At 49.2% G+C, this 12,197-nt stretch overlaps 1 protein-coding gene across 1 annotated transcript; it reads right to left on the bottom strand.

Moving 5' to 3' along the window:
* Nucleotides 1-4,769: 4,769 nt before the first annotated feature.
* LOC104565599 (uncharacterized) lies at nt 4,770-7,512 on the bottom strand. The gene is made up of 3 exons (XM_010212291.2): nt 7,400-7,512; nt 6,026-6,088; nt 4,770-5,003 (listed from the first exon to the last, which is right to left on the bottom strand). Exons 1-3 carry the CDS (start codon nt 7,458-7,460, stop codon nt 4,897-4,899), a joined length of 231 nt encoding a protein of 76 aa, XP_010210593.1. The 5' UTR covers nt 7,461-7,512; the 3' UTR covers nt 4,770-4,896.
* Nucleotides 7,513-12,197: the final 4,685 nt, after the last annotated feature.

The following is a 12,197-nucleotide window of genomic DNA, read 5'->3' as shown; positions in this document are numbered from 1 at the left end:
GAGCCCCTCACACTGGGCTCAGCCCCCAGCGCTGCACCAGGGTGGGTGCCCTTGGCCACACACGGGTCTCCACATGCATTGGGACCAGCTCGCCACCGCGTTAGCCGATAACCGAGCAGCCAACACAGAGCTGCTCCCACTGCGGCCATCCCAGCTACCCCACACTCCTTCAGACCTCACATGCATCGTGGCAGGGCTCTGCCAGAGAGATGAACATATGGCCCACCTCCAGGCACAGGACTTGGACTCACGTTCATCTCCTGCCTTTGGTGGGCACTGGAGCAGGCTTGAGAGAAACCTCTCCTTATGCCGGTCCTTGCGCACCAGGGATGACAGCAGTTTCCCCTCCCAGCATTCCAGCCACAACTCGCCCTTCTCCCAGCCTTTGTGTTTCCAGCCAGCCACAAAGCCCCGCTCTACATCAGTCCAGTGCAACATGGGGCAGCAAGGGCAATTTCACAATGTTTTGGCTCCTTACAAAAGAGGAGAGGCTGCTCACTGTTTTTTACAGGTAAACTCTTCCATGTACAGATAAGAGAAAAAAACAGATTTTAGTTTTCAACTGAAGCCCTACTCAACATCAAGTCCTGAGCAGTCGGCAATGTTTGGAAGAGACCAGAGGTGCAGCAGAAATACTTCACATACCACAGAACAACCCTTGCCCCTTGGAGAAGCAGCGGCGGGTCCAACCTGCGGTGCCTTGTGGTGCCGTTCCCAGCCACGCGCACCGGGACATTCCCGCTTGCGCATCCAGTGGCTCCAAGGCGCCCACCAGCCGTGTTCCACCTGCCCACGGCTCCCACACAAGCACAGCAGCACCACTCAACTGGCAGGGGAGGCCAAGAAATATCAAGTCAGATCACACACCCAGAAAGGCACTCCAAATACACTGGGATGTAAGGTGGCACTAGCATTGCTAGGATGATACCCACACGTAGAGGAGATAGCGTTTACCTCACAGAAGCCACAGCATTAAAAAATACTACATCTTTCCAACATAATAAACACCTACTTTCAGATAAGAAGCACAGAAACAAGCTGAAAATACTCAGAGGTTTGTAGACACCAGGGTTTTAACCATATACATGTAACTCAGTCCTGGCCCTGGCTCCCACCCAAAAAACACCCACCACAAAAAAAAAAAAAGCAGGAGAATCACCCCTTTCCTACCTGCTGCCATAGCTGACAACATTCAAGATGCCAACAAAAGAGAGCTGGTACAAGAACCCAGCAAGCTCTCCTCATGGACTGCTTTGTAGCCACCAACCCAGCACAGGTGCAGGCAGCTCCTGTACCAGCTGCCTCCACTTCAGCCTGGCCTCGTTACTGCCCATGGGGCACAGCTGCTGCCTGAGGTGCCCAGAGGAGAGCAGGCACCTTTGGGGATATGGAGAGCGCAGGTTTGGGTGCAGCTGCTGCCATCTCCAGTGCTGGGGGACCTGGGGAAGGGGTTGTCAGCATGTCCCAATCTATGTTCCCTGCCGCTGCTCCTGGCCACAGGGCCAGAGCAGTTGGTTTACCTGATGTCTCTGCAGGTCACCACGCAGCAGCAGCAAACATGTCTTTTACACCCTGTCCTTCTTTCCCAGGAAGCTCTTTCTGGATTCTTAAATCAAACATGAGGGTTAGAAAATTTCAGTGGAAAAGCTGCACTTGGCTGGAGCAGGTCACGGAGTTGTAAAGGAAAGGAAAAAGAAACTTAAGAGTTCTACTGAAGAGGAAGCAGTAGCTGCTCTCAAGAGTAGGTGGTTGGGATGAGATCCGGGGTAGGCAGCTGCCTGCCCGAAAGCAAGAGGGAAGCTGGGAGGGCTGTGTGAATGTGTGTGCATGCTTCCCAGGCGCACCGCGGCGTGTGCTGGGCCTGAGGGGCTCCTCAAACACACAAAATCAGCAGAAACAGCCCCTGCCGTGAGGCTTGAGAGTGGGCTGAAAACCACTGCAGTCGGTGTGTTGCCGGAGGCTCCAGTCCCCCAGCCTGTTCCCTGCTGAGGGCCCTGTCCTGCCTCGAGGCGTGAGGCGGCAGCGGCCACGCTCACTGTGGCGGCTCCGGGCGCGCGCTGCGCAGGCCACGCGAGGCGGCGGCCATGCTTGCTGTGGCGGCTCTGGGCTCGCGCTGCGCAGGCCATGCGAGGCGGCGGCCATGCTCGCTGTGGCGGCTCCGGGCTCGCGCTGCGCAGGCCGCACGGTGAGGTGCGAGGCGGCGGTGGCCACGCTCGCTGTGGCGGCTCCGGGCTCGCGCTGCGCAGGCCGCACGGTGAGGTGCAAGGCGGCGGCGGCCACGCTCGCTGTGGCGGCTCCGGGCTCGCACTGTGCAGGCCGCACGGTGAGGTGCGAGGCGGCGGCGGCCGCGCTCGCTGTGGCAGCTCCGGGCTCGCGCTGCGCAGGCCGCACGGTGAGGTGTGAGGCGGCAGCCATGCTCGCTGTGGTGGCTCCGGGCTCGCGCTGCGCAGGCCGCACGGTGAGGTGCGAGGCGGCGGCGGCCGCGCTCGCTGTGGCGGCTCCGGGCTCGCGCTGTGCAGGCCGCGCGGCGGCGGCGCTGGCAGGGCCCTGCTCCACGTCGCGGCTGAGCGGCGACACTGCAGGCAGGCAGCGCAAGCTGCGACTGCACTAAGGAACTGCACGGGTGGCTGAGAAGATGTTGAAAGGTCTGATAGTAAAGAATTTGGGAAAAAATCCTGCGTGTAGGAGGCTCCGTTCTGAAGTTTTATCACCGCAAACCAGTGGCTCTGCTTTACTCCAGTGTTACTGTTAGCAGCACAGTCTTTAGAAAACACTGCGGGCTGCTGTGGGAGATGGAAGGCTGGACCCGCTGGGGCTGCCCCGTGCGGAGCGGCTCTCCTGAGTGCAGCGGTACCTGCAGCGAGGGGGTGGCAGAGGCTGCGCCGGCAGCGCCCGCGCTGCGAGTGTCCCGCGACCGCCAGGGCATTGCTAGCTTTGCCAATGGAAAAACACATCTGTTAATTCTTTTGCAACATGAACTGGCTTTGCAAATAAACAAATAAATAATAATAAAAAGAACAATGTTGCAAAGCCTGGTGTATAAATCCCCACCATCCTCAGGATGGGAGCGACAAATGTGACACCCGAGTCTAAAATTCCCAGCCTCAGGGATTTGGCCACTCGGGGTTTAACCATCTGGGAAGTAACCATGGAAAGTACTAAATAATTAAGTACTATTGAGTGCTGCCCAGTAACTGAGAGTGCAATAGTGTAGTGCTTTTTCTTTGGGCTTGTACTTGGGTAAATATTTAGGCTTTTAAAGCTTTAAATGAGAGTGGACATTGCATCGGGACACTCTGTGCAAAGCCCTGTACTATGTTTACTCACAGATGATGTATTACAGATAGGTTCCTCTAAAGGTTTTTAGTCCACACGGCCCTTGTGGAGATTGCAGACGGCAGCGCTCCCGGGTTCAGCAGGGAGCCAGTCTGTTCTGGGACTGCATTAACACAGATTAGTACCTGCAACTTCCAAAAAATTCAAGTCCACATCTCTTGGCCAATAAGTACACAACAACAATACCTAAAGTTGGCCTAGATCGCCCCACTTCATTACATCCACACACTTTGGGCTGTTTTTTTGATTTTGCTTTTGCAAGATCCAGATTAACTTTTTATTGAGAGCTGGCTGGACAGGCTTTGAACCAGAAAATAAAATGGCAATATTGCCTAGCAATGAGAAATGTCCAAAGGCAGAGCTAAGATCACTTACTGAGTTAAGTGGGTGTTAGTGCCTTTTGTTGACAAAGGAAACCCAGACTGGCTGCCCTGTTTGTCTGCAGCCAGGCTCTGTTGCCAGTAAGCAGCAATCTAAAATAAATATTTCCATCTCCTAGGCAAGAAGGCTGTCCCCTTTCTGCTCTAGCACAGACACTGTCCCGGAGCGGCTTTGCAAGCGCACAGCTGCTGCCTTGTGTATCCGGGGCTGCCCACAAGCAGCAACCAGAAACTTCAGCTCAGGCATCATTAAAGAAACTAGGGAAGAGCTCTATCATTTTTTCTATGGCACAGGCATGGAGTGCTAGTGTACGCTCAGTGCTATTTCTGCAGCTGGGTATTAGAGGGTCTCATTTTGTTCCCATGGGATTTAACAGAAGATTTCTTGTGGCCTAGAACAGCAAGAAATCTGCACTGGGACAGATGTGGCAGAAGGGATGAGGGGATGGACACCCAACTCTCATTCACTTCCAGGTAGCACAGCCTTCCTGCGCAGCATGGGGCCGCTCATTTCCGTGCACCTGATTATCTATTAAACGTTCTCAGCGTTCACCTACCTTACTGACAGTTACTGACTTCGCTGGACTTTGAATCAAAAAGCAGAGACTTGCGAGACATTGTGAGATCCTTTACTGAAGGCCCGCTGTAATAACAGGAGCCCCTACCAAGGAGCTATATATCCAGTGCTGGGGAGGGAAGAAATATTGCTATACTTTTATTTAACATAGAAAAACAACATAATGGAACAAATGAACAAGTGACATGAAATATAGCACTAACCAATTTTCATTACTGCAAGAAAGCTTAGTTTCATAATATTAATGTCCTGGTATGCTGGAATATTACTAGTTTCAGTATTTTTGTAAACTTATGCTCAACGAATGTGGCAATAATCATTGTGCTGTTGAAAGAGCAGGGCAATAGCGTTGCTTAGGACTTGTGATCCATTTCGAATAGAACATTATAAACAGATGGAACAAGATGTGCTAAAATATGTATTCTTCCTACAGGAAGAATAAGGAGGGCATTCTGCATTCAAAGGAGCATTCGAATTGCATTCGAATATTGTATTTGGAAAAAGTTATCCATATCTCAAACAGCTTTCATTTCTCTACACAAAGGCATAGGGAATTGCAGAACAAAGATGCATTTTTACATACAGTACTGTTTGCTTAAAGTATCATTTCTTAAATCCGCATTTTTTCCCCAAGCCAGAGATTGCTTCTGCAGCTTGGCCAGTTGCTTTTTCTACACCATCTTGAGCTGTCTTGCAAGCCTGATCAATAGCTGAAAGAGAGGGAGAAATTCATCAGATAAGCCAAAAACTTGGAAAAAGGCAACATAGTTTAGTATTTATGATGGGAAGGGGAAGTGTGAAAGTGTTTAGACTCTCCCTATCAAACTATAAGGATATGGTTTAAAAGAGGCTCCCTAAGGCTGCCTGTGGTTAAACAGGAGGGGTTCCTTGGGAACACTGCGTGATGCGTCGAGGCGTCGCTAGAGGAGGATGAGGCTGATGGAGACGCGGGCGCTGGAAGAGGCTGCGCGGGGCAGCGCAGGCGGCTGCTGGAGGAAGGCGCCCCGGGCTCGAGCGCTGGCCGGGCTGGGCACCACGACTGCTCCCGCCCGCCTGATGAGCCAGGGAGAGGCCCCGGCTCCTCTCTGCCCTCTCTCAAGCTTGCACATCTGAGGCACTTGCACATTGAGGCACGGGGCATTTTAGACCCCCTCGTTCTTAGAAAATGATTAAAATTGAGTGAGAACTGTGCTGAGTTCTTAAGTTAACTTGCCAGTTCGCTATCATCGGAAATGAAATGCCAGAGCTTTTTCACAGCACCTTTATAGCTTCTGGCATCATTAATTTTTGACCTCAGCTGCTGCCTCAGCAAGCGAGTAGGGTGGACGCGGGGTTGAAACTGGTGGACTCCTGCCCTCAGAGCTGGAGAAATCAAGATGTAGCACATGTTTACTTCGTCTTCAAGAAAGAAGAGCAAAGTTTTGCTTGCACTGTTCCAAGAGCTCACCCAGACAGGAAGCCAAAACCTGAGCATGACGCTGAGTGCAATGCGTGGGATGCGGCGGGGAGGTTGGCTACTGCAGCACTTCTGCCAGGAGAGGCATGGAGCAACTAAGAGCAGATCTTGGCATCCCTTCCCGTGAGTTTTGTGCAAGGCCAAAGACTATCACTAAAACCAGTGGACATTCAGCCAAGAGCACGCAACAGAGAAAGGGGAGAGAAGAACTGTGATTGCTACGTGTTTGCATCCAGTTGCTCGATCTCTGGCTGATTTGAGTGTAATTTCCCATACCTTTCTGACTTGCATCCGTAACCTGGTTGACTGCATCCTGAGCAGCCTGTCCAAAAGTGTTTGCTGTAATTAAAGACAAAAAAATCCATTTTCATGTGCTCACATTTATCCTCGCCTTTCCTCTGATTCTGTTAAGTGCTCTAAACCCATATGAATTCCTCGTGCCATCAGGCCTCCCCGTGTGCTTGTGGACAGCCCTGGCCCTGGTCAGGCAGGAGGCTGTTCCAGACCAGGCTGGGGCCGTGCACTTTGCTCCTGGGCTCCCTACGAAGCAGGCGTATTGCCAGAGCAGGCACATTGCCATGGGATTAGCATTTACATAGCACCTGCAGTAGGCTGGGGACATTGCTGACAGGTAAGAAGACAGGAAAAAAAAACAGGAAGGAGATAAAGAAGCAAAGATCAACAGACAGTTTTAATAAGGGCATATAGCTGGAGATTGCTTGTTTTATACTACACTTGCCATTACTGATTTGTAACAGCTTATTCTGTTTAGCCATCTAGCATACATCTTCTTGGCAGGTCATTGGGAACTAGTGTCCTTTCCAAAATGGAAGAAAATACACTAAATAGTAGGATAGGAAAAGAGAGCTTTTACTAAGAAGATCTAAATAGATGTTCAGAGAAAGACAAGCTAAAACCACAATGGATCAACTCCAGAATATCAAGTACAAAAAAGAGTGAGGTGACACTTAAAATGTGAGATGTCTCATAGTTGGGAAGAAGAGACAGTCATTCCATTGCTTTTGCTAGAGGAAGCGGTCTGCGGTGACCCCTCAATGGCACGAACACATTCAGCAGGGAACAAGAAGTATTTTGGTTACAAAAGAAATTGCTGTCATGTTCTGGCTCTACTACGTATTTGGTCCTTGGTGTGCAAAAAAAGCAGCAACTCCGAAGGAATCAGCGAGGTTACTCACAACCCAGCAAAGAACTGCTGTTTTGGGAGCTGTCGGGGTTGAGCTGCGTTCAGCGAGCACTGAACGAGCTCTGCGTGGGTGAAGGCGGCTGCAGGGCCAGGGTCCGCGCCAAGACGGGAGCCTTGGTCCTAGCTGGGGTCTCCTCCAGGCAGAGGGACCGGTCCCCCGGCCCCGGCATGGCTGGAAGGGCAGAAGCTGCTCCCTGGCAGCGCTGAGGGGACGCGTGGTGGCAGGGGGGGTGCCTGCTGGAGGCACCGTGTGGAAGGGAGACCACAGGTTTGCCCACAAACCTCCTTCATCAAGATTTGTACTTTGCAGCATCAAACTGCAGCCTCTGCTAACTGAAGATAGAAAGCCCCACTAAAGTTAGGGCAACTTCAGATTTTGGTCTGTGGCAGCAAAAGCACCAACTATCCCCCCATAAATATAGCCAAGGCTATTTAATCTTTCTTACCAGCATCTTTGGCTGCACCTTCCGCCTGTTGCTTCAGTCCCTGGAAGCTCCTACTGGACATAGTAGCTTCTGACACCTTTTAATGGCCGTCCGCTTCAGATAAAATGAAACCCCAGGCAAAGCCGAGCACAGTGTGAGGGGTGCCCTGACCTGTCCTGCCTTTTATACAGATGCCAAGAGACCTGCGGATGCTCTGGGGGTAATTGATGCCATGGGTGGAGTCTGAGTTTGAGGAATGAAGAGTTGAAAAAATAAACAGAAAAGCGATTTACTTATCCTTCCCAAAGAGAAGGTGTGTCCAGGGAGGGATTTCTGCTTCATCACGTTTAAGATTTGAGCTGTCTTTGCTTATAAGTTTTTTTTTTCTTTAAATCAAAACTACAAAAACCTGTTCCACCATAACAGAAATATATAAACAGATAAAACCACTGAACTGAACTTTCTGGAAAACTACTGAAGTAAATAATAAAACCAGTACCTGGACAGGCCAATTTTTCATCCTAACTAGGCATTTCCTTTTGCTTTCTTTCATTCTGTAACCTTCACAGTGAAACTAAACCTTCTGGGAACAGGCTAAGCCCAAGCTTTATTTAGCTTTTAGGAGCTTTAATCACAATGCCTTTTTTTTATTTTGGTCAGGGGAAATATTTTTAGATTATGAGAGTTGTAATTTAAATGTATTTTTACAAGAAATGGCCAATCTGATCATCTTTCCAGTTGCCTGCTCAAGCCAGGCTGCAAGGCAGCACCAGCAAGGCCTTCTCTAGGTTGGCCAGGTAACTGCTTTCACTTCCGTGAGCTCTGGGGGCTGCAGCGGGGAGAGGAAAAAAGGAGGTCGAGGCCACATAAACACTTTTTCCTAGTATAACTGTCCAATCTGCAGATTTTGTTAGTATGGAAATACTGTTTAAACATCATTTCCTAATTGAACATCACTGCATAAATAAAAGTTTCTTAACCTCTGCCATTTCACAGGTTTCTGCCGGCCTTTAAATTTTACGTTTTCAGCCGCTGCTCCTGCATTCAAGGAAGCCTTAGACAAACAGCTCCTGTGCCGGGGCAGCGCGGCGGGCAGGGGCTCGGCCAGCGCTGTGGGACACACATCCTCACTACTGGTCCCCTGCCTACCAAGCATCTTGCTTCAGATGTCCACGCTTGTACCCACATTCATCACGCCGACTAAAGCCTTTTGTTGAGAAATGGGCACAAGAACAAGACACCACAGATAAAGCAGGGTGGGAAGTGGCAGCTCTCATAACCCAAGTGCTTCATTAGCAGCCCAGGCGAGTAGGAGCGGCAGAGAACGGGCTTGGCGTGCAGGCTGCTTCCTGCCCGGCTCCTGTTCTCCTCTTTTCAGCAGGCTCTGCTGAGCTTTTGCACTCCTGGCACCGCTCATTTATTATTTCAGCCAGCAGCCCTCATTGCGCCTAGCCAGGCTGATTAGCGTTTTAATTCTCTATTCACATCAGGTATCTTTTTCAGTTCCTTGCTTTGCTTTTTCTGAATCATTTTCTTATTTGGCTTTGCAGGAACTCGGATAAAAGTTACCTGACGTTTCACAGCTTTTGCCCTGCATCTGCTCCTTCCAGTCTGTCACCTCGACATTGTTGTCTCTCTTTACAAGCAGCACGTTATTTCTGCTGGGGCGAAAAAAACCACATGATTCCTTAAGCTCTAAGAGGGGTCCCTGAACCATGACTCTATCTGGAGCTAGTTGGCAACTGTAAATATACAGTCTGGCTTTTAGCTAGATGTAAGGCACCACAGGGCCATTAGGACTCATTCTGCTCTGTTTCCTTCTGCACCTCTGCTCAGCTTCTCTTGCATCAGTAACACCAGCCCTTCTGTTTGTATTACCTGATGGAGCCGAGAGATAACCCATCAGAATGAGGGTTCATATCTTACGCATGGGGTTAATTGGGTTGGAAGTGTTGAAATATATTTGATTTTTTTTGTCTTTAAATTACGAAAGTGAGAAAGATGAGAAAGGCATTATTGCCAGCTTAGGATCCATCACTAAGTTACGGCTGTACTGTAGGAAGAACAGCATTTAAAAAGGCAGCCTTTCATTTTTAATCAGGTGCTTCCTGAGCCCAGCTTTTGGGTAAGCTTTATCTAACGATCAAGGGAGGACTTCCAAATGAAGTGGGATTTTTAAGAAGTGTGTTATTGCCTCATTGGCATTTAAACTTGTGGAGTGTGTGTCAGGTATTCCTGGGAGACCCCGTCTTCTCGAGAACTCTGCCCCTTAGCCAAACGTTTTGGAAAAAAAAATGAGGCCCTCTTGAGCCTTTGGCTAAAATGTTATTGTAGGGGCAGCTCTCAAAGCCTACAAACTATCTCAGAGCAAATTACTCCATCACGCTCAACTGTAATTTTACACTGTTAGACAGTTCTGCTGTTTCAAGAGGGAAAAAATGATTTTCAGCGTTTTGTTGGTCATTTACAAGGTAAAGTTGAGGCAGCAGTTGGCAAAGATTCTTTCTGCCTTCTCCGCTCCGAGCAAATCCTCCCGGGGAGCAGCATTTCGTCGGGGAAAGGACTATGCCCTGCTTCGCCTGGCACAAGGGCCATCTTATCACAGTGGGGTTAAACTAACAGCTTGGACTATGTAGATAAATATCACATACAGGTCCACTTAACTCAAAGGGTAAGATCTGTAAAAGTAACTCTTAGTTATCTAGATTATGACCTGTCAGCAAAAGATTGTTTTTGCACGTGTGTTGATCTCAATCTATTTTTACCTTGAGCAGTAGAGTATCCAGCATGGCTCTTGCAAAAGCATTTTTTAAGCCTTTGTGCTGCAGGATGTTTGCTGATGCACCTTTTCCACGCTCCTGTTTTTCAGTGTTATTCCAGCATCGCTAGTTGCTTTTGAATAATCATTAAAATACAACCTTCTCTTCTATGCAGTGAACCAAACAGACACATGCAACAATTTAAGTGAATAACTAATATATATAGATTGGCTCTTTTATGCGTGTTCCCTGCTCCTACCCCTGAGAAAGGCGGCTCAGGCTGCAAGCTCTTGGGCACGGCTCTCGCGGGCCGGGCGCTGGCAGCCTGAGCCGTGTCCCGGGCACGGCGGGAGCACCGCGGTTCTCCCACCCTGTGGTGCGGGATGGTCACGAGGGAGCAGATCACCAGTCCTCATCTCCTTCGTTTAGACTTGTGATCACAGAACTGATCAGTGATTGCCTTGGGTAAGATGCAGAGAGGCTCCTCTGAGCTCCTCCTGAACAAGTGCTTTTGACAGAGGAGGTGCGGAGATGCTGAATCTCCCTCTAGTTTCATGCTCAGGAATGTGAAACCTGGACAAGAGCAGCAATGAGGTATTTTAGGTGCCTGGGTTAAGCAACAGCTGAGCAGTTTTGAGAATCACAATTTTAGCTCTAGCTAAATCCTGTCCTTCCCATAGGAGAAAGGTTCTGCAGCATTGTCCCATGGGGTGTGCTGCAAGCCTCTCAAAAGCAGTGTGTAGCTCACTCTAGAGAATAGCTTCTCTGCACTCCAAATTTAGCAATTATATTTTTTCCCATTTGAAGTTTTTTTGATTCAGGGATGAAGCCTGGGAAAAAGAATGGGCATCCAGGGATGGCTCACCCCGTGTTTTGCATTAGCCCAGCACAGCGGCTGGAGGGCCCTGCTTCCCAGATGTGCTCCAGCAGAGCAGGCTGTTACACTCCTCTCCCCTGTGGGCTACTTTTGCATCACCATAGAGCAAAGCTTCAGAGCAGGGTTTTCTTTCTCTTCTTCTCTCTGCCAAGCACTAAGAATAGGCTCTAGCCCTCCTGCTGCTGGGCATGAACGTCAAGACCCTTTATGCCCTCTTATCTTGTCCTCAGCTTTTGTTATAAAAGTTGTGGAGTGCTGTAAAGGTATGGCTGGACACTGGAAGAGAATACATACCTATTGGATATACCTTCCTTTGAGGGAGCCTGCCATCCCTGCTAGCGCTCTTTCGTTCCTTTTCCCTGTCAAGATCAAACATCCGCTCTGGATGGAAACTCCAGGGCTCTGCAAGACAAAGCTTTGTAGGGATTGCTAGGGATTTTTAATGTGCTAGATCCTTTCATACACTGAATCTCTCCTTTTAACACATTCAGCTGTCATCATCATGATGTAGTTTACTAAATATTAACAGTTTCATTTTGAGTGGGCTGAACATCTACAGCTTATACTGGCTTCTCTCGAATTCATAGGTGCTCTGCCCATAGATGAATAAAAAGCCATTTTTTAGATCTCTACGTATTGGTGACTTTTATTGTCATTCTTCATTATTGGCAATACTGTCAATCCACAATAATTTCACTGCACCTCATTTCACAAATACAAAAGGTCTCTACCTTTCTCATTCAGCAGCTTATCTGCTGACTAACTTACTGTTGTAGCCTATATCAGCCCATATATTCTCATTACACTAATAATTCTTCTGAGTGTGATTATGACACTCCCTTGACAGCCGTCACGGGAGTCACTCACTCATTTCAGAGCACTCCAGGCTGTGTGAGCCAGCAGTGACAGAGCTGGGCGCCGCTAGTTAGTGCTCACAGCTCTTTCCCTCCATTCTGCCATTCATTGTACAGGACAGAGTTTTCAAGCTCTGGTGTAAAGCAGAATAAATAGCAAAGAACATGAACACTACCTCAGCTCACTGCGACGTTTGCATTCCTTTGCAGACTCCCCTCACTTCCAATTTCCCCCACGCACAATCTCTTGAATGTGGGGGTGTACTTAAAAAGGGATACACCCATTTTTCAACCTTGACAGACAGAAAACTGGCCTGCCTACCCTAATG

This window comes from Tinamus guttatus, unplaced genomic scaffold, assembly GCF_059628265.1.
Source record: "Tinamus guttatus ecotype Peru unplaced genomic scaffold, ASM5962826v1 Tinamus_guttatus_pri_ptg000246l, whole genome shotgun sequence".
NCBI classification, from domain to species: domain Eukaryota; kingdom Metazoa; phylum Chordata; class Aves; order Tinamiformes; family Tinamidae; genus Tinamus; species Tinamus guttatus.
Note: the sequence above shows the minus strand (reverse complement) of the source record. Positions and strands in the feature narration are given on the sequence as shown.